The sequence below is a fragment of the Oryzias latipes genome, chromosome 15 (genome assembly GCF_053564925.1).
Source record: "Oryzias latipes strain Hd-rR chromosome 15, Olatipes_Hd-rR_3.1".
Lineage (NCBI taxonomy): Eukaryota > Metazoa > Chordata > Actinopteri > Beloniformes > Adrianichthyidae > Oryzias > Oryzias latipes.
The window spans coordinates 13,803,870-13,827,675 of NC_136251.1; the positions used below are offsets into that span (position 1 = coordinate 13,803,870).

The following is a 23,806-nucleotide window of genomic DNA, read 5'->3' on the forward strand; positions in this document are numbered from 1 at the left end:
TCGATACCATGACCGCCCTCCTACCAAATTCATTTTAAACGTTCTCAACCAATTGGAGCTTTTCTGGCAAGGGGTCACCTCATCCTTTGTTTCTTTCCTGTGGAGTCTCGCAGGGTTTTGTTGTCGGCCCTCTTTTCCTGTGTTGGATTTACTGCCACTGAGGTCAAAACCTGGACTCTAGAAAATTAATTATTTAGCTTTTATGCAGACGACTCACACATTAATCTGCTGCCAATACATTTGAGCCTAAATTACATCCATTTGAGTAAAATGTCTTTATCTAAATGGAAGTAAAACTAAACGCTTCACGAGTGAAGCTACAGCCATCCCAGGAGGATTGAAACCAACAAACCTGGAAGTTATGTCTGAGAAAACCAACTTTTTCTATTGGCAAACGTAAACTTTTTCCAACCTTAGAAAAGGCGATTTTTGCCTCTATCTCTATCCAGGGTGAGTTATATTGATGGGCTTTACATTGGTGTGAACTGCTCCTATTTTCCCACCTCACACTCCCAAACTTCAGAGCGTGAACAGACTCCTGTCCTCTGTTCCCTGCTCTGCTTGCCTAGCATCACAGACTCACTTTAAATAATTGATGCTTGTACTCCATGTCCTCCACTACACAATATCTAAGTGAGCCCTGGTAGGGCGCTTAAAAACCTCAGAACAACACTTTCTCGTAGATGAAAGTGTCTCCCTTCACACAATACCTAAGTTTCAGATTTTATGTCTTTTGAATTTAAATTCAAGACCTATTACGTTTTCAGGCTTTTATGACACATTTCTGTCTTATTCTGTGCTTTAATTTAATTCTAACAAAGTATTTTAATTATTCTTTTCAGGTTTATTTACATTTGTGCCACACTTTGGCAACCTTTTAGCTGTTTTCCACGCTTTATAAATAAATATTGCATACATATAAATATATAAATATGAATGGCCTGCAGAGTTTAAATAGCTGTTTGTTCTAGGTTTGCTTTAAAAGAAACAAAATTCACCTGTAGAGTTTTTCCACATCAATCATTGATGCAAACTCACTAATGCATCATTTAAGTGTCATTTGAGACATGACCAGTAGAGGGAGTATCGTGATCAGGGCTGATAAAGACAGCCAGCAGCCATTTAGTGCTCTACATCTGATCTCAGGGTTTGGAAACTTGGATTTTTAAGCTCCAAAGAATAATAAAAACTACAAAATAAAACACGAAGTAGAGAGAAGTTTGAAAAGCATTCTTGACCTTTCTAAAGTAATTCATTCAAGTGCCAAAAAATGTATTAAAGGTTTCAAATATCCTTGCAACATTCAACAAGTTAGTTTTATTTATACAATAAAATTATCCAGGTCAAAGTTTTTCTACCTTATTTTGTGGGTAAATTGATTGATTGTTGCTGGAATTTGGTTAAAAGTTGAAGCAGAGACAGCTTAAAAGTAGAAAACAAAAAGGTGGTTTTAGTTCTGATTACCTCTGTGCTGCAAAACTGTGTTGGAGACAAACATTTAGAAAAGTTTCAGATGGCTAAAGGCTGCTCATGCTGGACATACAGTGCTGTTTTTCATTTTGATATATATATATATTTTTTTTCAGGCGTTAGTTCTGTGGAGACGATGCTGGCTCATCTCTTCTCTCAGCTGATCGTCATCAGCGTTCAGATCTGCCTCATGCTGCTCTTCATCCTCCTCGTCTTCAAGGTGAGTGCAAATTAAAAAATATATTTTTTTAAACCCTCACAAAAATAACATAAAACTTTATTAAGACAGTGGCAGTTGGCACAAACAAACAACTGATAAATTAATATATGGTCATGCAACAGGAGAAGTAAACTGACCTGCACAACTAACTATAGAGGATTATCTAGAATTGATTTGGCAAAAATGCCGAATAATGAAATATAAAACACAAGCACCATAACAAAAAATGATTTATTAATTTTGTTAATATTGTCATTATTCGTGTTTTACACATTTTAATGTAATTATTTATAAATGTGTTTTAAAAAATTTTACCCTATCGTTTGGCCATTAATAATTGTGTGTATCGTATTTTGTTTAAATGTATTTCTTCACTTTTGTCTCTTTTAGTGTTTATGTCTTTTTTCCAATATTTTTTGCTTGATTTTTAATTTTCTTTATAAAGAGCAAAATATAAAAATGGTTTTCAGTTGTACTGAGAATTTTATGTTTTATGGATAATTTGATAATTTTACTTTGTTTAAAAACACTTTCCTTTTTTTTAATTGTCTGTTTTTTTAACACATATTTTGCAAATATTGATTTAAATCAGAATATAATTAATTAGGAACAGATATGTGTGTGTGTTTAAGTGATGTTGTGAGTGTGCATATACGCATGTGTGTGTGTTTTGTATGTATACGGGAGTTTTGCATGTTGTATGTGTGTCTGCTCTGCATGTGTGTTTAGTTTTATAGGTGATTTTTGGACATGTCTTTCTGTGTGTGTGTGCATGTGTGTGTGTCTGTGTGTATTAATTAAGGTGCTGGAGTCCGCATAGGCCCTCCGATCCATAAATCTTTTCCTGCTTTTATCGTATCCAGGGATCGCCACGACAACCTGCTGTGATTGCTGTGGAGACTGAGTGGTCACATGACCTCTTGCCTCAGCTCTATTTTTGCACGTTGTCAGGGGTAACAGATAGAGTCCCAACACACAGAGGGGGGGGGGGGCTACAACCTGCTCAGAGTCCCACACTGGTGTCAGTGTTTTTACCTGGAGTTCAGGCTGCCTGACTTTTTTGCGCCTTTTATGACTTTAAATGCTGGCTTATCTCTGCACCCCCTTCCTCTGTCTGTGGTTATTTGCGCTCCATCTACATTTCTTTTGTTATTTTTGGCTTGAACATTTGGGAGGGGTTGTTTTTCCGTCTTCCTTAACTTTACACAGACAACTTCAGCCTGTTAGATACAAAGAAAATCTAAAAAATTCACATGTTAGTAACAAAGGGGAGCGATTAGAGAGCCTTTACAGGATCCAAAGGTGACAGTTTGATTCTGAGGGGGTCAGTTTAACAATAGAAAGGGGGCTAAAGAGATTTCTTGTGATCAGAACGAACACAATTCATAAATGCACTTTCACTGATGCAGTTTTCCAAATGATGCTCACACACGCTTCTATGGATCACCAAAAGAACTGGATTTTGAAGCACTTCACAGTTAAATGAGGAAAAACCCTTTAAACTCTAAAACTGCTGTGTCTCTAACAAAAACAGTATTTAAAGAAATTACACAGTCCCATTTTGATTGATGACCTTCATGAAGATGATAGCTCCATAGTGAGCAAAGTAATAATTTTAATATCTGATAAACAGTTTTTTTTTTAGTTTTTATGTCTCCACACCAAAACTATTTTTGTGTTGTCGTCATTAACCATGATCCTAAAAATGGTGACCAGCGGGGGCATTTGGGTGTGTTTTTGTGTGAGATTCAGAGCAGAAGATTTATTCATACCAAAATGGGCAATAATTTGAAAGAATAGGTGTAATTTTTTTTTACTTCCCATGGCCCAAACATTATCAGTTTTTGTGCTAACTTCCTCAGTTCTTACCTGTACAGACTAGACTAGACTAGACTTGAATAGAATAGACTTGAATAGAATAGAATAGAATAGAATAGAATAGAATAGAATAGAATAGAATAGAATAGAATAGAATAGAATAGAATAGAATAAAATAGAATAGAATAGAACTTAATTAATTTCATAAGGAGAAATTCTCTCAACATTGAAATTGGTTTCAGTACAACCCAATAAAGATCAAAGAGCCAACAGAAATACACATACAGTTCAGGTTGACTGCGGAGGAGCCGGGAAGAGGCGCTCCTTGCTTAGTGTGGGAGTAGACGGTTCACACGAGGAGGGTAAGGTCATTGGTGGCCGAAAAAAGTCTCATGCAATACTGCGTAGAATGTGAAGCAACAAGAAAAATACAACACGATCTTTAACTCCAGATCCATCTAATCGTTTGTAGATATGATGTTGAGATGGTTTATGATCACAAACTCTGTTGTTAGCTCTCTGACATGAAAGCTGTTGGGTTATTTGATCATCGCTCTACAGGAAGTCACATTTACTTTAGACCTTGTTAAATTTACGGGTTTGTATTAACCAATACAGTTTTTTCTTACTGTCAAACTGTGCAGATTAATTGTTTAAAGTGTCTATCCTGGTATAAAACCTGTGTTGCAGTTCTAGTGTGAAGCAGTTCTTTTGTTCATCTCAGAACATCAGCTCTCGTCCTTCAGATTCTGTGTGATTTCCTCTGAAGTTGAAAAGAAAGCTTTACGAAAGTCTGACCCTCATCTTCCCACAGACACCGAACGAGGGCTCGCTACTGCTCGCCATCATTCTGATCGTGCTGCAGGGCATGGCGGGCATCTCCTTCGGCCTCGTCATCTCAGCCGCTATCGACGATGAGCAGAGCGCCAACCAGGCCGCTCTCGGCATCTTCTACCCCAACCTCATCCTCAGCGGTAAGTGTGGAAACTTCTGTGGATCCTCGTTGACAAAGCTCTACGTACACTCCGTTACCACCAGGTAGTGAAAAACTGTAGCTATGTGTCAAACATTAGTGTCATTCAAGAAAGAAAATGAAATACCGTATTAAATCATCAAGACTTAAAGGCTTTAGCTTACATTGTTGTAGCGGAATTCTTGGCAAAACCAGTTTTGTTACATTTTTTCAGCAGCTATGATAGCAAGGCTCCACTAGAGGTCGGTATTGAGTCACTTTAATGTCAACATTTGGTGAAATTCGTAAAACGCTTCTGGTTTCGACTAATCTTTGCACCACTCTGGTACTCCGCATTTTAATGCAAAAGCAATTGAGGAAAAAAAATTGAAAATATCATTTTAACTTCATTTGTGGGACTTCTGATTATTTTTTGAATTTGTGTGTTTACTTTTTATTCCTTTGTTTTTTAATTGTGTAGTTCAGTAGAACCAATATTTATTAGATATTCATGGGTAGGTGTGAATTGAAAAAAGTGTTACTTTCTCATCAGCTCATCTCCTGACCATCAGGGGGGAACGGAGGAGGATTTGCTGTAAAATGTGATATTCTGTGTTTTATTCATTTGTCACCTGACTCTGACCCCCCCTGTGCGGCGCAGGGATCATCTGGCCCGTGGAGTGTATCCCGTATCCTCTGCGCTACGTCAGCCTGGCTCTCCCTCAGACCTACGCCTCCGAGTCGCTGCGCTGCATCATGTACCGAGGTAATCGACCGCAGGACTCGCACGCGGCCCGACATTCTCGGCTGCTGATGAATTATCTATCCTCTGCTGTGACTCCTGGAGAGCTTTGACTCCTCACCTCTCCTCTTCCTCTGACCTCACGGATCCTAAACAATAAGCTTTGATGAAGACACTCCCCCTCCCCTCTTCAATGCCTTCAGCCATGTTACACGATACCCGGGAACAGAGGAGCTGCTTCCTGTTTGAAAACGTTATCAGCGGGCCGAGTCTGAAAAATTTCTCCCAGGGTGGGGGTTTAAAGGTGTTAGTTGATTCTAGCTTAGGGTTTTGTTGCTCTTTCATCATTTGTCTTCTCGCTGACACAACAAATAATCAGATTTTAAATATGCTTTTTCTGTACAGTCTCAAAAATACAATTTAATTCTTTCCCCCATCCATCCATCAATTTTCTGAACTGGGGTTGCTGGAGCCTGTCCCCGCCACTTTGTGCAAAGGTGAAGTAGACCCTGGATGGGTTGCCAGTCTATTTCAGGACTCTTAATACCATATAATTATTGTAATGTTTGCAGTTTTTGCAAGACTTAAATTATACAAACAGTCAAACCTCATATCATCATAAAGGAGGTATTTATGATGATGTATTTATGCAAAATGATGCCGCTGCCTGATTCTTACTGGCTATCCAAACAGTCCCTGCATGTGCAAAATGCGTCTACTTCTTTTGTTTGTTTTTTTCTTTTTTTTTTCTAAAGCAGTTTATGGCACGTACCCGTCAGAGAATCTCTTGAGTTGTTAACAATAATAATTACCTCTCACAATGGTTACAATAATGAAAATGTTTATTTTAATTTGGGAAAAAACGAGAGAGAAAAAAACTGTTAAAGATCAGGACTGCAAGATCTGTACACGATATGTGCATGCGCAGTCATACCGTAAAGATCTGCATATGTGAAATGTCAAACCACACTGCTAGGTCTACCCGATCTGTACCACTGATGTGCAAATGTTTTTTTCTTACTCATTTTCATTTAACTGCATTTTATTCCTGAGTGTATGAGGATGCCGCCATCCACCGACACTCGATTAACTCGATTAACACAAACAGTTGATTTGGATGCAAAAGTGGCTGCAGTAACCCAGGAGCATCTCCTCAGAGCAATGCCCTCATTACTTCTCCTTTTGTAGTTCCCAACATATGAAAAAAAACAACAACAGAGAGAATGACTTCAAGCTCCAGGTGTGGCTGTCATTCCATCACACATTGAGATTTTCATTGTCTGTAATGACAACAATATACGATTACTCAGTGTTGCACTTAGGCTACGTTCTTTTATTTTATGGTGCTGTAATTCAGTGGGGGAAAGCTTTGCGTTGTTGAGGAAAGCATACGTTTGGGCAAACACTGAAACAGTCTCAAAGGAGGCAGAATTGTCGGGAAATACTACCAGGCCTAATCAAATTCAAATTGCTTAGTTGTCGCAGTATGGGTGATAAGTGGAAGGGATGTAAGATTCGCGCATGTGGGGTAAGGATGGGATTTCTGATATAGATCGGGCAGCGAATGATGAACATTTCCCCATTTTTTCCAACATGAACAAACTGGGACCCCCTAAGGTGTCCATCATAATGCCTGAACAAATCTCCAGAGACAGTACAAGTACTACTGGGGAACTTACAGCATTAAACCTTTTGGTTCTGTGGCAGAACGATGATCTAAGCTCAACCGTAGATCCATCTCTGATAGTCTGACGGTCTGGAGGTTGGGGCTTTAATATTATATTTAATAACAGCCGTTTGTGCTAAAAATTTCTTAAATGACCTAAATTAAGAAATGATTTAAAATGTGTTTTCTGTTTTTGCTGTGTTCATTTTTTTATCATTCAAATCACTTTTGTGTTAAAATTCCTCCGGAGGAGGGGCCACCCCCTTCCCACAATCTAGTGCTATCAAGCCTCCTGCAGAACTGAGTCCTCTCTCTGCTCATCTCTCTAGGCTGGGGTCTGTCTCGAATGATGGTGTGGCGAGGCTTTGCCGTCACTCTGGGCTGGAACACCTTCTTCCTCATCCTGGCCACAGTCATCCTCAAACTGAGGACATGAGGAGCCCCTCCTTTACGCCGCCCCTCCCAGGGCATCCTGCGGAGGGAAGCCGGACATTGAAGAAACCCCAGGAGCCTTTTTGATCACCGGGACGTCTCGTCTGTGGAAGACCTGCACAAGAGAGGGAGGAAGGGGGGTGGGGGTGTCACTTTGGGTGGTGCATGGATGCATTGGTCCCCCTCCTCCAGACTCTCCATCATATTACAATCACGCCTGCAAGTTTCCAGGTGCTGCACGTAGACTTTCAGCTTCTACCTGCAGCTCCTAGAAACTAATAAAGAAATCTATGAATTGTTTTGTAAGAAATGGAGGCTGACAAGTTTTCAAATGTTGCACAATGTTGTGGATGAGTTAAAAAGGTGACGTTTGCTTGGTGTTGCTCAGAGCCCCCTGATGTTCTGCTCGTGTTTGCGTAAGCTTCTGGATGGACCGGCCGTCTTTTGGCGGCATTTCCAGGTGCTTGCTGTCATCTTGGTGCCTGAATCTCAAACGGGTGGAAGCTGGGTGGTGGGAACTTTATCGCATGCTGTAGATTTGTTTTGATGACTCTGCTTTGCTGGACAGAGTGGAGGCGGTAGCTTTCTGTCCTCGAACTGTCGGCATCCATCCGGTTTTGGCTGCTTTTACATGGAAATTCCGATCCGGTCTCAATGAAGTCACTCTAGTTTTAAGTTGAAGGAGGAAAAGTCAAGGAGGCTTTTGACACCACCTTTATTTATAGGAACAGCAGAGCAGCATGGAGCCACAGGGGGAGAGCTCACAGTTTCACTGTTTACATTTACCGTTTTTTAACGATTTTGAAGCTCTGCATTCGTGTTTGTCATCAGCTTTACTCTTTGAGGGACGCTGGGTTCTTGTTTAGTAGAAACTGAGTTCTCAAAGAAACCTGAGATGAACTTTCCCGTTTCAGAATCCTCACCCTGCTTACATCCTGGTTCACACTAAGGTGGATGTGGTCTTATGATTCTGTGCTTTCTAAGTAAAACTCTAAATGTTTCTGACGACGAGGGTCCTCCTCACAAACCGAAGGAAGTGCAAAACCAAACACCTTCCGAAGGATCCGGAGGATCCGGTCTCGGGTCTGTCTGTGCCGTCCTCCGTGCACGTGAAGCACGCAGGCTCCTGTTTGACATGCCTCTGTTCATTTCCAACAATAAACCTAACTTTAACTCAGCTGCACTTTTGTGTTGATCTTTCTGTTAGAAAAACATGCAAAAGGTCAGGAACAGCAGAGGTGCTCTGTCTGTTACGCCTCTTGCATCACTGTTTGTTGCTGGTTGCCATGGCAATGTCCTCCTGTGTTTGTCCTCACCTGACTGGTTGTGGTCGACTTTTTGACCTTATGTGTGCGCGTGTGTTCATAAATCTTCACTCGGTGTGAGGAGTTCAATGGTTTCTGAGAAACAAATCGAGTCTCCGAGGTTAAACTAAAAAAGCATCTGAGTGTGTGCAGTAAATAATGAATAAACACTTTTAGTTTGTGTGTTTTTCAACACTCTCTAAAAGTGAACGTACACTTTAGAGAATTTTGTGTTGTATTTTAACAATTTTTTTTACTAAAAAATGAAAAGTCATACAATATATTTAAACCAAAGACTTTGTAAAATTCAAATTATTTAAGTATTCTTACAGTAAAATATTGATAACAAAATTCTTTTGAGAAAATTATGAAATGAATCTATACAAAAGACATGCACATCAGTATATGATCTACCAACAGCTGCTTTGGCCTGATTTTTACTTCAGACGTCAACAGGAAGTCATACAACCTTTAATTCTTTATGGTCATCTTGCTAACTGAGTCACATCTTGCGGTTTAAAGGCTAAGAACTGCTGATTTTCACCAGCATTATGATAATTGATGTTGTGCAACAGTGGAAACACAGAGACCAAATACGAAGCCCTGTTGCACACCATTACATGGAAACCATCAAAATGCAGTTTTTTAAGGTCAAACTGAAAATCCATTACAGATCTTCACAGGAAATTGAAATGTCTTGTTTGGATCAGGCTTTCATGTTTCAGCACCTCCCCCCAATCCCACCCCCACCTCCAGACAAGCTGCTGGTCAAACCCTCTTCCAATTCTTCCAGTCTCCCAGACATATGAGAGTTTATCCATCTTGGGCTGATTGCAGCGACTGGTGATAACAGAGATAATTATGGTTAATGACTGTAATTACATGCAGCGACACCACAAGCCTCAGCGGACTGCAGGCACCTGCGAGGTCTTCTTACAACTCATGCAGCTACAAAATGAATTTCAGCTGAATCTCCTGCCCGGTTCAGAAAGGTCAGATATGTCTGACAGGAAAGAGTTTGGTAGCAGAAGCAAAATCTTCAATAAATAAAGTATATTGTGAACTGTGAATTCAAATGTGACATAATGACAAAACAAATGGGAAAATATTGTAATATAAAATCTGACAGCAACAAACCTAAACCCAAAGACTTTAACGACGCAGAGTGGTAATTAACTGAAACAAAGATAGGTAAGTAATTGACCCTGGTGTGGTGTTACGCGACAGAACAAGACTGAACAAAAAATGAGACTGAAGAAGTCTGAACCAAAATGCCACAACATGCATCTGCAAATATCTTCAGTTGTTCCTGCACTTGAATTGCAACATCTTGTGGGGAGAATGGTTGGAAAGTGGCAAAATACTAGAATTTGTCATATTTTAACCAATAGTTTAATTAAATATTGTTGTTCTTTAAGACCCACTATGATGAAAATTGTGTTTTGGGTGTTTTTAACAATTTCTTTTAGCACTTTTTTCATGGAGGACATACTGTATATAAATAAAATTAAGCTTCAAATAGCATTTCTGAGTATTTCTTTACTCAAATTGTGAATCAGGAGCAGACAAAAAATGCAGTTTGAAAAAGATTGTTTTTGTAACATAGACACTACAATGGGCTCCCTCCCCCCTCCATTCTGATGGATCCACTTTTAGACGACTACATCCATGTACGTCTTTGTTTTCCTCGTCTGAACTGGAATCTGGATCAAAACTGTAGGGCTGCATAGCTCCAATATTGCTCTCCATTTTTGTTGCGCTGCTCATGTTAGGTTGGGGGTATGAGGGGGTGTAAGCTAGTGGGAGAGCATGTAAACAGATGGATAACAGGAAGAATGGCAGGTTTACTCTGCGGCAACAGTCCCACACACAACTCAGAGTCAAATTGCTGATAAACTACTTCTGCTCTGCGGAAACGATGTTCTAAAAAAACGACATAGGTTTTTGATTTTGGCCAAAAACTGCATAATCATAATTAAAAAACCTCCGGGAACACTTTTACAGCAGATCAAAAGATGATTGGAGTGGGATTTTAAAGATATAGGAAGTAAATAAATTAGAAATGTTTTAAACTTTATTTGTCCCATGAGATTAAAATATTACAATCAAGGTAGAAGTAAAATAAAAATAAAAACATTCTTGTGAACTAGTTTCTTTTTTCTCCTGTTGGTTCCTCATTGCCATTTAAAGACGGCATCGTGCAGTGACAGCTGATGGGGCTTGACTTCTGGTGGGGCCAGCAGGAAGTCAGATCTGAAATGCCATTCATTGCAGGGGGGTCCTTTAGCAGCTTTTTGTTTAGATGATGTATAAGAGCTACTATCTAGTGGCATAATTCATCAGAAGTTTCATTTGGTAGCGAATCAATGTTTTTGATTGGCCTTAAAATTTCATATTTTATATCTATTCATGTATGCTTAGGACAAAAGAAAAAAAATCATTAAGCCTAAACTAAAACTATACCTAACATTTTATGAATAAAGAACATTCATTTGAATTGAACAATAAAGGTATTGAATTAATATATAGATCTGCAATTTTAAAAATTACATTTATTTTTCATTAATGCAATGTGGAAATTTGGTTGTTTATAGTAATTTTCTCAGTATTTACAGATTGCAGTGACTGAATGTTGGTTGTGGGGTTCCTCAACGTTCGGTGTTGGGTCTTATATTGTCCTGAGTATATTATACATAACTTAGCTGCTTTGCAACATCACTTGATAACCAGCTCTATAGCATGGCAGTGGAAGGGTAATCATTTGGTTGTTTTTGAACTCTCTTGAGTATTTAGCACCGTCTTACATGAAACGAAGGCTTGTGTTCACCAAGGTGAAGGGTTGGGAACAAGGTAAACGTTGATGAACACAATCACATGCCTGCTGACGCTTTAGAATCAGAATCTGGAGGTGTATTGTTAGATAAAGAATTCTGTGATCCTTGCCCATCCGAACATTCTCCTTGTCAGATGTCTCGAGAGACTGTTTGGATGGGTACAAATTATTATTAAAAAGAGAACTTACGTGAGCACACAAGTACATATTGCTGCTTCTGTTTGATTGAAAAACATTACACATGAAAAACACCAGAATCTAGAAACCTCCACACTTTTTGTTTTTGCTCTTTGCAGTTTCAAAACTTTAAGTTCGATAATGCTCTAAAGCCTGATTTATTTATCTATTTTATTTTTTTGTGAGAGAATACCTAAAGAAGAGCTTGCATGTTGTTTGGACTGATTCAGTTCGGGCAGTTCCACATCGCAAATCAAAGAAAAACAGCTTCTTTAAAGTCAGATAGCATTTGAATCGGGTTCAAGAAAGCAACTGTTGTTGTACTCACACGGTGAAGAGGAAATGTCGTTCCATAGGGTTCTGTTATCAAGCAGGAAGTGTAGAGAGTGTGAGGAACACAGCAACGCGTTTGAACACCACTGCTTTTACTTTTCATTTTGTCTAACTGATCTTCTGCTCCCAATAGTTCTTAGGAAAACTTTTTAAGGAGGAACAGGAAACTGCTCTATTTTAATGTTTGCATATAACAAGCAAATTACATCTTCATACTTTAACAGGGTTTTGCTAGAAGAATATTCACACATCGGGTGGTTTCTCCTCCAAGCTCAGATTCCTCGACCAGAGGCTTGGGAGCTCGAGCAGTATCTGAGCTGTGGTTTTTCCAGGGATCTCCTGTAGCCACTCCTCCAGGTTAGGGGTTACTGCCCCGGGTGCTCCAGTTATCACAGGTTTTCTCGTTTCTCATGTTCCTTCTTCCTGATGTTTCTATCGCTTGGCACTGCCACATCCACCACAACGGCTTTCTTCTGTTCTTTATCCACCACTACAATGTCTGGTTGGTTCGCCATTACCATCCTATCATCCTATCAGTCTGGATGTATGCTTTCCCTGCCAGCATCTTACACCCCGCAGTTATGTACTGGATTGTTTCAGGCGCCACTTTGCGCAGCCTACACCTCCAGTCTTGTCAGGTGTGGTACATCTGGGCCTTTTGTGTCCCTGCACAATCCATTAACATGCCTCATAGATTGATTAATGACTCAACGTTGACCAGGGTGTCACCTCTGCGTCGTTCTAGGACACTTTTAGCAACCTCTGTAACCATGTTGGGATTCAGAATAGGGCTGCCTGTTATGCATCTGCTTTACTTGCTGATAACTAGTTATGATTCCTGGTTTAACCAAACACCACACACAGGTTGGTGCCGTGAACAGAATCTATTTTAAGTATGTTTTGGACCACTGAACCAGCACAGTGTGGCAAAAATATTCAGTTTCTCTGGTTCTTTTCTGTCCCTTTTGAGTGATCATACTTCCATGGCTGTTTATTTCCCTGCAAAACTTCCCATTTGAAATGATGCTGCACCATCATCTCTGTGAACTCATGCAGTCACATGCTCTGAAGACTTTAGATTGATGTTCCACAGACATAAACGGCATCAGGGTAATGGAGTCAAGGTAATAAAGTGATGGCTACACAAAAGCTTCTCTGGTCCAGGTTCAGCAACCCTTTGACCCAAAGACTGACACCTGACTGCCTAAATTAAAATGACCAATTTATTCTATTGGATTGCTTAATTCTCAGATGGCACAAGAACTTTCCATGATGAATAACCTTGGATTTATTATTATTAGCTCAGACTGAGAAAGACTGAATCTAGGAGCAGGACAGTTTAGTCCAGACCTAAACCACATTGAGATTCTTTGGACTGTGCTGGAAAATACTCCCTGAAATTCTAAACAGGAGTAAATGTGACACTAATGGTACGTTCACATTGAGTATGTGACACATGGTCAAGAACCCGCTAAACACACATTCTTGAACCCACTTTCAGCCCATGGTGTTCACACTGGACTTTCACTAGTTGGAAGAAGCTTGGTGTGAAATATCAAAGCGGTGCAAATCTCATGAATCTTCCTTCAGGCTTTTTCTTTCACAGCTCTATTCCAATTTATTAAAAAAACATGGTGCCATGTACAGTCATTCCTGCTGGGCAAAACCGCAATTATTAATTTCTTCTTCATGATCAAAACATTTGGCACTTCTCTGAATTAGAAGGAACACCATCCACATGTAACTACCAAATCCGAGTTCCTGATTGATCAAAGTTCAACTGGTTTAACTTTCAACACATGTTCAATGGCAGCACATTTTGGAGACAGAGCCTTAACCCTTGTGCTATCTTAGATGACCCCACCCTTACTTTGACGTGTTCTCCCTACCATGACAAAGGTGGATAAAGGTGGAAAGATTTCATGTAATCCATGGACACCAGTGAAGATCACAAATCATTGAAGAAAAAAGGTTCAGAGCACTGTCTAGTGGGTCTAGATGACCCAACTCCCAATGGTAAAGTGCCTAGGATAGCACAAGGGTCACAGCGGTTGTAGGAACTTGTGTAGCGATGCATGAAAGCCATTTTGAACTTGGAAGCCCAAAACACGCATTTACGCACGCTTACATACACTACTCCTTGAAAGTGGTTGGTTGAACTCGTGTTGCAGAGGGCGGAGTAAACAAACACATGGCTCATGAAGACAATGTTCAATGCACACTGTAGTCTTACTAAAAGAGGTCTGATCAATCATTAAAGTTGAACATTTTGAAGAAGATATACTGTGATTCTAGAGCTATTTGCAAATCTCTAATGAGCAAATATCAATTTTAAGATATAATTCTGGTAAATCTTTTAACAAAACCTTAAATAACCCTCCAGAAAACAGAACCTTTGGATGAGATTTTTAACACAGGTATTAGAAAAAAAATGTGACCAAGCGGAAAATCTTAGCTTTAGCGTGTTGCTTCACAATCTGGTGCCCCCTGGTGTTTGTTCAATAGGAGAGCAATCTGGGGGCAGAACCATGAATGCTGCTTGTGCACAACATCTTGAATGAATTAGATATCCTTTTCCTGTGTGTGGAGGCGGATGACTCGCCATGGAGACCCCTGAAGGGAGCAGCCGAAAGGAAATGAGAAGAAAAGCACATATGGAAGGGGTCCGAGCACAAGTTGCAGCTTTTTTATCCCATTCAGTGATGCTTCAACAATATTTTGTCCTTCAGTGGGTCAAAGCAGAGTCGTTACGCACGTTACAGCTCATTCTGTCAGTGTGAACACTGTCTTTGGTTTTAAATCAAATACACAATGTCTTAAACACACACACACACACATAATCAGTATGAAGGCTGCCAGTAAAAAATGTTCTCAGTTCTGCACACACATGTAAACACACGCAAACTTTGATTCGTTTTGGTCCAGTCACCCCGCATGTCTGCTTTGTGATCACTAAACACTCTGTAAACATTAGCCAGCACATGGTTACCGTCACCATGGCAGCACGACAACAGCACTCAGCCCCGGCCCTCAAACACGGTTATTTAATATTTGGATCCACATGAGCACAGCATGTTTCTATCACATAATCCTGTCACACCAGCGAAGACTTCTGGACGCGGCCCTGCTGCTCCCTCAATGCAGCCCAGCTGTTGCTATGTTTTGGTCTTATCGCACAACAACAACAAAGGACAAAATGCTGGCTGGCCTTTCGGGCTAACCCGCACACTTTGTCCAAGTCAGCGTAGCATGTGACCAGATGACTTTACCACACCTTCAGAATGCTTTCTGAAGAGGGTGCAGAAAGTAAAGAGTTAAATGGATCTTATGAATTAGCTTTAAAAATTGTTTTTTTTTTATTTCAAAAAGCTTGTTCAAAAATGTTTTTTACGTTTTTTTTTGCTGATCAAGCTGCAACAACATTTGAACATACTCCATAAAAGATGAAAACATGTTCAATCTATGCTACAATTTCTACTTTGCACCTCTCAATGTGAATGCTTGAATAAACAACGGATCGCTTCATATCCCAAAATAACGCAGTTTATTTCTTGAAGGTGTGAGAACGTTTATTTGTCATTTGCTAACATCGTTAAACATAGTCATTTGTTCAGAGCACTTGGTGCATGAGAGTTTGTGTTTTTCAAAGATACTTTCCTTTTTTTCTTTTTTTTTTGCAGAAATGTGGCTCTGCTTGTCTAAACATTGCTTATTGGGGAAGTGAACCGACTGCAGAGCCGTCACCCAAAGGAAGGTGTGTCTGCTGCCTCCAGCCCATGGAGACAGCTGGCGAGGGTGTTGCTGTTGTAACCATGGCAACGTAAACAGCAGGATTCAAACACTGATTAAAATGGGAGCAAAGATTATGCAATCTGTGGGCATGCAGCTTTGTGTGTGTGTGTGTGTGTGTGCTTTTGCACAAGCTTTCTTAAGCGCACACATTTGAAACCCACTTCATCCTGCAACACCCACCCCTCACTGCTGGCTTCGGCGCGGCAGCAAGTGTGTGTTTCATTAGCAGAAGCAAAATGTGCGGGTCAGCATCCGGCAGCAAACCAGGCTGTCCACCTCAGTGTGCATGAGAAACGGCAACTAACACATGCTGAAAGAGACTAAGGTCGGTTTGCTCAGGCCTTATTTAAACTAGACCCTCGTCGAATCACACAAATAAAACCCAATTGATTTCGTTTTTTGAAATTATTACTTTATTTAAGGTTTCCTGCATGATCTAGTCTTTTTTAAAACACAGATGAACTGATTGAGCACATTTTTGAAATGCCTAAGCTCAGAGTCACGCACCACACCCCGAGTCAACCTGCTGGATCAAGAAATCACCTTAAAACAAACTGACTGATAAAACGAAGCAGTAAAAAAGTTGAAGAAACAAACACATCAAGCTGTTGTCTGAAGAAATTCTGGAAGAAATCTTCAACATTCCCAGACGTGAGCGACCAAGCAGGACTCATCCAGGAGGAAATCAAAGAGGCAGAAGAAGATGGAAAGAACTACAGGCCTCACTTTGCTCAGTTCAGGTCAAAGTTCATGATTCAACAGTCACAAAGAGACTTTTTAAAAATTGAATCGATGAGAGAGCTCAAAGACACTGCTGAGAAAGAATGACACAAGAAACATCTGGATTATCCCCAAAATTTCTGGATAAATTATTTGATGAGACAGAAGAACTTTCCGGATGCTGTGCGTCAACAAACACCTAGACTCAACTTAACACCAAAGTTCAGACTCAGACATGGGGGTGGCAGTGTGATGGTGTGGGTCTTGTTTTCCCGTAGTTTGAAGTATTTCTTTTAAAAGGATCAGAAGCTAAATGAGGGTTCTGGTGCAAGTCTGGAAAAAAAATCAGCCTTATGGCCTGAAGTAGGTGTTTTGCAAAAAAAAAAAATCTGAAATTATCCTAAGTGAAGGAATTCACTAGAGACTGAGGGTATCTGCAGAAGTGGGAGATTCTCACAGACAGTTCTCCCAAATACTGGATTTGTTTATGCAGCCAATAATGGAATGGTCTATCATAAAGTTTACTGTTTATTACATTTTTTTCCATATTAAATCCCTAAAGAGTGCACTACAAAAACAGGCCCCTTAGAAATAAATCAAAAATTCTTATCCTATTGGCAGATTTTCTTTAAATGACTACAAATCTACCAATGGGGTAAGAAAAGTTGTCTTACCAAAAATTCTTGTTTTAAGGAAAAAGTCCAGTTACAAAGACATTTTTTCTCAAACTAAGCTTATTTTGCCATTAAAAACTTTCTTGAAAAGAGTACTTTTCTTGTAAAACAGAAAATGGAATATTTCTTGTGAAACAAATACTTTGTAGTTTCAATTTTTGGAGTGTGGAAAAGTTAAAATTCCTATTTGCATTCAGGCCAGTGGTCTGTGAATGACTTCAACCTTTGTGTTCAATGAATTCAATATTTGAATTAATGTGAAAAGGCAAAGAAAAATATAATCAATCAGAGACATTTTTTTTAAACCACAATCTTCTTCAGTCTCCAGTCGGTGAGTTTATTTTCATGGCAGGCTGGATGTTTGTTCCATTTTTCCCTTTTGCAGTCAGGTAGGTATTCACTTTAGCATCACAAAACCTCCCTTTGATTTTCCCTTTGAAGTTTGCAGAGGAGGCTGTATAATGCTGTGTCTGCAGCATTGCTTCTTCAAATATTTTAATCATTATCCTACAGCATCTGGACAACAAGTTTCTCTTCTGAGGGGTTACAACGTTAAAGATTTCAATTTGATTCTAGAGCAAAAACTTCGAAAAATGCACTTTCTCATCATGTTCAAAGCCGGCTTGTTTTTTTGGTGAAGATGTTCAATTACGAGAGATATTTCAATCAAACTTAGAGTAAAATTTTAGAGGTTTATTTACCCATAATATTAATTAAAAAATAATGCATCCGTTCATTTCAGAACTTACTGAAAACCCCTTAGGGTTCCTTGAGTCAACCCAGCTACTGTTGGATGAAGGCGGGTGTACGCCCTGAAAAGGTCACCTTTCTGTTGCAGGCCACACACTAGAATGCACACAGAGGGGCAAATAAAACCACAAATTAACCCATGAAGCATGTTTTTAGATTGTGGGAGGAAACCCTGGAGAAAAGCCACGCAGACTTCAAACCAGGACCTTCTCCCTGTGAGGTAAGAGCGCCAACCACTACACAACTGTGTAGCCCCTTTGAAACTTTGAAATGGACATATAATTCTAAAAATGTAGTCTAATTAAACTAGTCCAGATAAAGAATTAGGACATTTAGGTAAGTTATTTTCCAAAAAAATCTTTATTCTGTTAAAATCTCTTATCTTATTCTGCTGTTGTCTTAATGTATTCAGGATTTCCTGTTTTTATCATTATGTTCGTCTTATATAAACATGCTGTAATTCATGCAAGTCAAAAATGACTTACCAAACATTTAGGATAATAACATAAAAAAAGTTTTGTTATTGCTCCTGCAAAGCTGGAGGAATGCAACCAAAAACAAATGTTGGCAAGTGTGATATTAAAATTAAAAATCTCCTCACTCATAAAAGAAGTCTGTTCGTTTCTGTAAACATCTGACATTTTGCACTGCCACAGAGCTGCGGTTGCCAAAACAAAGTTCCTTGTGAACTGCAGCGCACGTGCAGGAGGAGCGCATGCAGCACTCTGGAGATGGAGATAAAAATGGACGCAACACAGACAGCCCGTTTCACTTCAGGGAGATCTGTCCAGATTGAGCTTGCAAACACTGCCAGTATGTGAGCTGTTTGGGAAGCACAGAGGTGTCGTGCACGCCACCAGTCCCACAGTTTTTTATCCAGGTGCAGCAGACGAGAAGTCTCATTGATCTGTGATTTAGGTGGTGCAGCAGAGACCAACAGATGTTTTTTTTTAAATATCAAGCAGCAGAAAACTTTATGTTTCTGAAGGCTCAGTTTCGAACACACAACAAATATCGACTTTTTTTAAAAGTATTTTACTAATCTGACCTTTGAAGGCATTTAAGAACCTGCTATGGCTGTTCATTCGCAGTTTATACACAGATGATTGAATTGAATGATTTTTAAACACAGTACGTTTTTTTCACTTATTCATAACAATTTGATTATAATTGGAACATTTCTTTTCAATGTTGTATCAGTCTGTTTTGGTTTTATCTGAACTGCTAAATGTAGCGTTTTACAAATAATTTTTACAAAATAAGAGCACTACAAGAAGTGGTTAAATCTTTAAATTTGTCATAGCTAATAGTGTTAATTGTGCTTTTGGAATAGTATATAACAATATTAGCTTCAAAACTGATTAAAGCCTTGCCTGTATGGAGCTTTTGATTTAGTATTGACATAGGTATTGATTATTTGTAATCTCAAATTTTTTCAAATTTTATTTTATTTATTCTTTTTTGTTTCAATTTTGAATTAGTTTTAGGCCTAAAACGATAATTATAGAAAAGTTTAAGTTTAGTTCTTCATGCACTCGATCTAAAACACTCTCAACTGCCCAGTAGTGCGTTTGTGTGTGTTGCATTCGCGTGGTGACACTAAACTCGGATTTTGGACAATCGGTTGTCTCGACTAGAAATAAATAACACAATGAAATGTTACTGTAACCACAGATGTATTTTCATAAAACACGTCAGTTACTTTATCTTTTTATTTTTTTTATCCTCGAAATATTTTCAACAGCAATGGTCGGGTGTCGAAATGATGATGAACATAAAATTTAACAAAATAACATGGGTTTGACATCGTAATTTATCAACAACATGGAGCTCAAAATCTGTAAAAGTGATGGGAGTTCTCTAAATCAAAAATTATGTTAGGTCACGAACACAACTCAATTATGCCCAGTATTTTTACGAAATACAAAGAAAAGTTTGACTTATCCGATAGTTTTTAAATGCATTTGTAGGCAAATGATGGACATTGGAATCGACACTCCAACTCCCGGCGTGCTCTACGTCACCTCGTTGCTCGTGCCCCCTCTGCTAGTGTTTACGTTGAGATGCTCACAACAAAGGAGCGCCTCGCGCGCGGAGGGAGACTCCGTGACTTAAAACAACGTTTTATTTTATCTCCCCGCGAGCCTTTGGATCTTGTGTCTGCTTTTCTATACGCCAGGCCTTCACGTGGCCTCCTTATTTTTGAATTTTATTTTTTTTAGTCCCGGGATACGGTTTTGGGAATTAACGGGAATTCTTTTTGTGTGTGTCTGCGTGCGTGTGTGCGCCGGCGGGACGTTTAGCTAGCTGCCGCAGCAGTTGGAGTAGCTGCTGGATCATCAGGAGCCACGGGCGCGCGGGGACCGAAACGAGCATCTGTACCGCGGTGAGTTTACGTTCGCAGCCTCCCAGCCCCTCTGCTTCCATGATGGGGCGCTCTCATCGGCACGCCGTGCCCCTCCGTCAGTGAGGGTCAGCCGCTTTGTCCTGTCAGCGGATTTCAGGCGGCCTCGTTACCGGCCGAGCCGCGCGGAGCAGCAGATGTTTGTGTCAGATGTTGCCGCACGGCCGCGTGCACCTGCTTGTCGTCGCAGCCGGGAGATCCATCCGTGGGCATAAAAGCTGATGTCAGTCTGATGCTCTGCTGCTTTAAAAGCTGCAGGTATTCCTCCCCACCGCTACCACCTCCACCATCATCCATCCTGACCTGTCACGAGGGAATAAGACACGGACTCCTGTCATTACGACCTACACACCTTCACCTCTTTCACTTTCTCCTCTAAGTTCAAGAGCTGGTAGCAAATATGAAGACCCCTGAAGATTTTCCTGCAGGACTTCACGGTTAAGTGGCTGTGGATTAGGGTGTGACCTCAGAATTTGAACCAGCAGGCTTAAAGAACTTAAAGGGACAGACAGATCTGGCTGCCTCCATGCATTACTAACCAATCCAGGGGTCTGCAACCTTCAACCCTTAAAGAACCATTCAGGTTGATTTCTCAATGACAACCCAGCAAGAGTCTCAAAGTCTTTAGAAAAATGAGACACAGATTTTTATTCAAATTATTGTCACTAGAAAAATAGAAATAAAATACTTTGCTTTTTGCCATAAATACACATAAAGAGAAAAAAGTCAAAATAAGAGGTTCCTTTAAAAAAAACGTCCCAAGTCAGCAGTGAAAAAAAATTAACCCATTTTATTTTACTGTTTGTGGTGCATGTCAGACAGAAATGTTTAAATGTAAAAAAACTAAAATTAAATCAGAGCTAATTAAATGAGTCTCACCATATTTTTTGAACCATAAGGCAAACTAAAAAACCCTTAAATTTGTTCAAAAATACAAAATCTGTCTTATAATCCTGTACCTTGATTCTGGTTGTAATTACTGGCCTCCAATTAATTTTCTGTCGTACGCAGTGCAGAAAAATATGACAAAATGTTTTGGTTTAACTTGTGCAGTTTTGTCTTTCACCCATTTGTGAATGAATTGAATAAGTTATTTGTTAAAATGAAAACCTTTTTATTTTTCTTTAACCAAGGATGCACAATGGAGGGGTTATAGAGCCAGATGCAGCTCCAGATCCTCAGGTTGCAGACCCCTAAACTAGTCGTTGATAACTGGTAGATGATGTGTGCTGTTTAAAGCCTCTTTATCTCTGTATGTTCATCTTCATCAGCATGAAAGTACAACCTGCTGAGGTGCTCAGAATCCAGGTTGAGAGGCGACATTTGCGCCTGTATTTTTGTTGTCAGGGTTTGACTTTTGTAAGCAAATCAAAACGTGTCGCAGGAAAAAGCTAAAAAGGTTTCGGGGTCAGTGTTTGATCCACACTCGCGTGATGAGACGATGAAGCACTTATCAGCTGTGTGGGCAGAAGGTGGTGGGAGTATTGTGCAGACTCCTCAGAGTTCCCACGCCCAAAAGCTCCACTTGTGAAGTCGTCCCATGGCGGTGGTTGTGTAACTGGGAAGAGCAGGTGTTGCTCACGCCGTGTGCACACTTCAGGGTGTGTTTTCTCGACAAAAAAAAATTGGTTATGTTTCTGCAGGTTCGAGTAATGTTCTAAAAGTTCCTCATGTTTGAGAACCATTTCAAGGAGACTTCATAAATGTTCCTCCTTGTTCAATTTAAGGAAAATAATGTTACATTTTCCAGCTTTAGTTGCAGTACCTCACATCTCTGCCACCCAATAAGCTGCCTCCTAACATACATTTATGTAAACACATGTTAAGGTAGTCAAAAGCATCTCTTTGGGTTACCATGACAACGTGAGACATACTGAGTGGCAGGGAGGCTGTGAGGACTGAGCTAAGTGTGCGAAACCTCCTTTCATCACAGGAAATAATCAAACCAGGAGCATCCGTCTGCGTCCTTTCAGAGCCCTCAGATGAAAACATCACGGGAGAGGGCTTGGCGTGTTTGCAGTAAATCCATACACGTGGCCGCGCCGTAGGGTTGGCAGGGACAGCCCGGCGGGTGTCAGCGTCTGCAGGCTGAGCTGCAGCTTTGAGGAGCTTGGGCTCCCTGACCAGCTTTACTGTTTGCTGGGCCAGTAAACAGGCTGAAGTTTGTACAGGAGATTACTTGTGTCATGGAAAGTGGGTCAGATGGTGGGCACGTTTTTATGGCCTTGTTTCTGCAATATAGGGAATTTAAGGGGGGGGGGGGGGGGGTGCTCAAAACCACCACTAACTTTCCGTAACGTTGCTTCAGGCTTCAAAAGTTTTTTCAGTTTTAGTTTGGAGCCTAAAAAACCAGATTTTCCTGACGTCAGTTCAGATTCTTTCAAACTCTTTTGGTCAGTCTTATTCCTTTCCTCTTCCTACATCTCCACCACGCACAGAGTGGGTTTTATTCAACAGGTAATACCAAAAAAAAATGGAAGAAACAAACATTTTTCAGAGTTCAGCATCTTCAACAAGCTTCAGCTCGTCCCGGCACATTTTTACTACTATGGAAAAAAACACCTTTGTGTGTTGACTTCCCATGCAAACGGTGATTTTCTGTCAGTGGTTAAACGCCCTTTCCGCCCTCACCACTCCTGTTCCGGCTGAAAGGTTCCTGAGTCTCTTTCTGGATAAAGCAGTAGCATTAATGGATAACAGAAAACATTTTTCTTCTGTTTTTACATCATGCAGACTCAGATAAACATTTAAAAATGTAGAGTGATGCTTTTTTTTATTCAAAAGCTGGAGTTAACTACTCAAAAGCGTGATATTTCTGTAATTTAATGTGATTCTGTAGCAGCAGAAGTATTTATCTTCTGCCTGTTTTACTGCAGCTTTGCTTCAGATTCATGATGCGTTTGAGTAACCAGTCTGTTTATCGCAGAATACAGTATAGCTGTGACCGAATCTAAAGGAATTTAGACTTTAAAGACCCATTCTGATAATAATTGAGCTTTGGGTGTTTTTAACATGTTCTTGTGAGGTTTTTCTGATGATGGAGGACATCATCAGACAAAAAAAAAGCAGTTAGAAAAAGATTGTATTTGTGATGTAGAAAATCTGCTGGGCGGGCCACAAGCTCCCAGCTATGCTGTATTTTGATACATCCTCGTAGACTAGATCCATGTACGTATTTGTTTTCCTCGTCTGAGCTAGAATCTGGATTATGAAAGTCTGTAAACTAGCAGCAGAGAGTGTAAATCAGGGGTCCCCAAATCCAAGCCTCAAGGGCCAGATTCCTGCTGGTTTTCCATAAATCATGTTTTATCTGCTGTTGATTACCTGGATCAGGTGTGTTTAGCCAAGAAAGAGCTTCAATGGCAGAATGGGTGTAAAACATGTAGGACACCGGCCCTCGAGGCCTGGATTCGGGCACCCCTGGTAAATTGAGATCTCTCAGCACGGGGAGAGGGAAGGGAGGCTCCTGCCGCTCTGCAGAAACTATATTCTAGGAAATGACAGTTTTTTTTTTTTTAA

General features: G+C 40.1%; 2 protein-coding genes across 5 annotated transcripts in view; both read left to right on the forward strand.

The window, feature by feature from the left end:
* Positions 1-8,477, forward strand: part of abch1 (ATP-binding cassette, sub-family H, member 1) — a 31,537-nt gene extending 23,060 nt beyond the window's left edge. For all 3 annotated transcript variants that reach the window (XM_020709346.2, XM_020709348.3, XM_020709347.3), the window contains exons 17-20: positions 1,587-1,690; positions 4,323-4,482; positions 5,122-5,226; positions 7,198-8,477. In XM_020709346.2, coding sequence (XP_020565005.2) covers positions 1,587-1,690; positions 4,323-4,482; positions 5,122-5,226; positions 7,198-7,304 — 476 coding nt within the window. In that variant the 3' untranslated portion in view covers positions 7,305-8,477. The remainder of the gene's footprint in view (positions 1-1,586; positions 1,691-4,322; positions 4,483-5,121; positions 5,227-7,197) is intronic.
* An 11,433-nt stretch (positions 8,478-19,910) lies between these two features.
* The window catches only part of peli1b (pellino E3 ubiquitin protein ligase 1b), a 37,210-nt gene continuing 33,314 nt past the window's right edge, over positions 19,911-23,806 (forward strand). Inside the window, exon 1 of one of the 2 annotated variants that reach the window (XM_004076996.5) lies at positions 19,911-20,269. The gene's annotated coding sequence lies outside the window, so the exon portion shown is untranslated. The remainder of the gene's footprint in view (positions 20,270-23,806) is intronic. The other variant, XM_011484182.4, reaches the window with a different exon arrangement.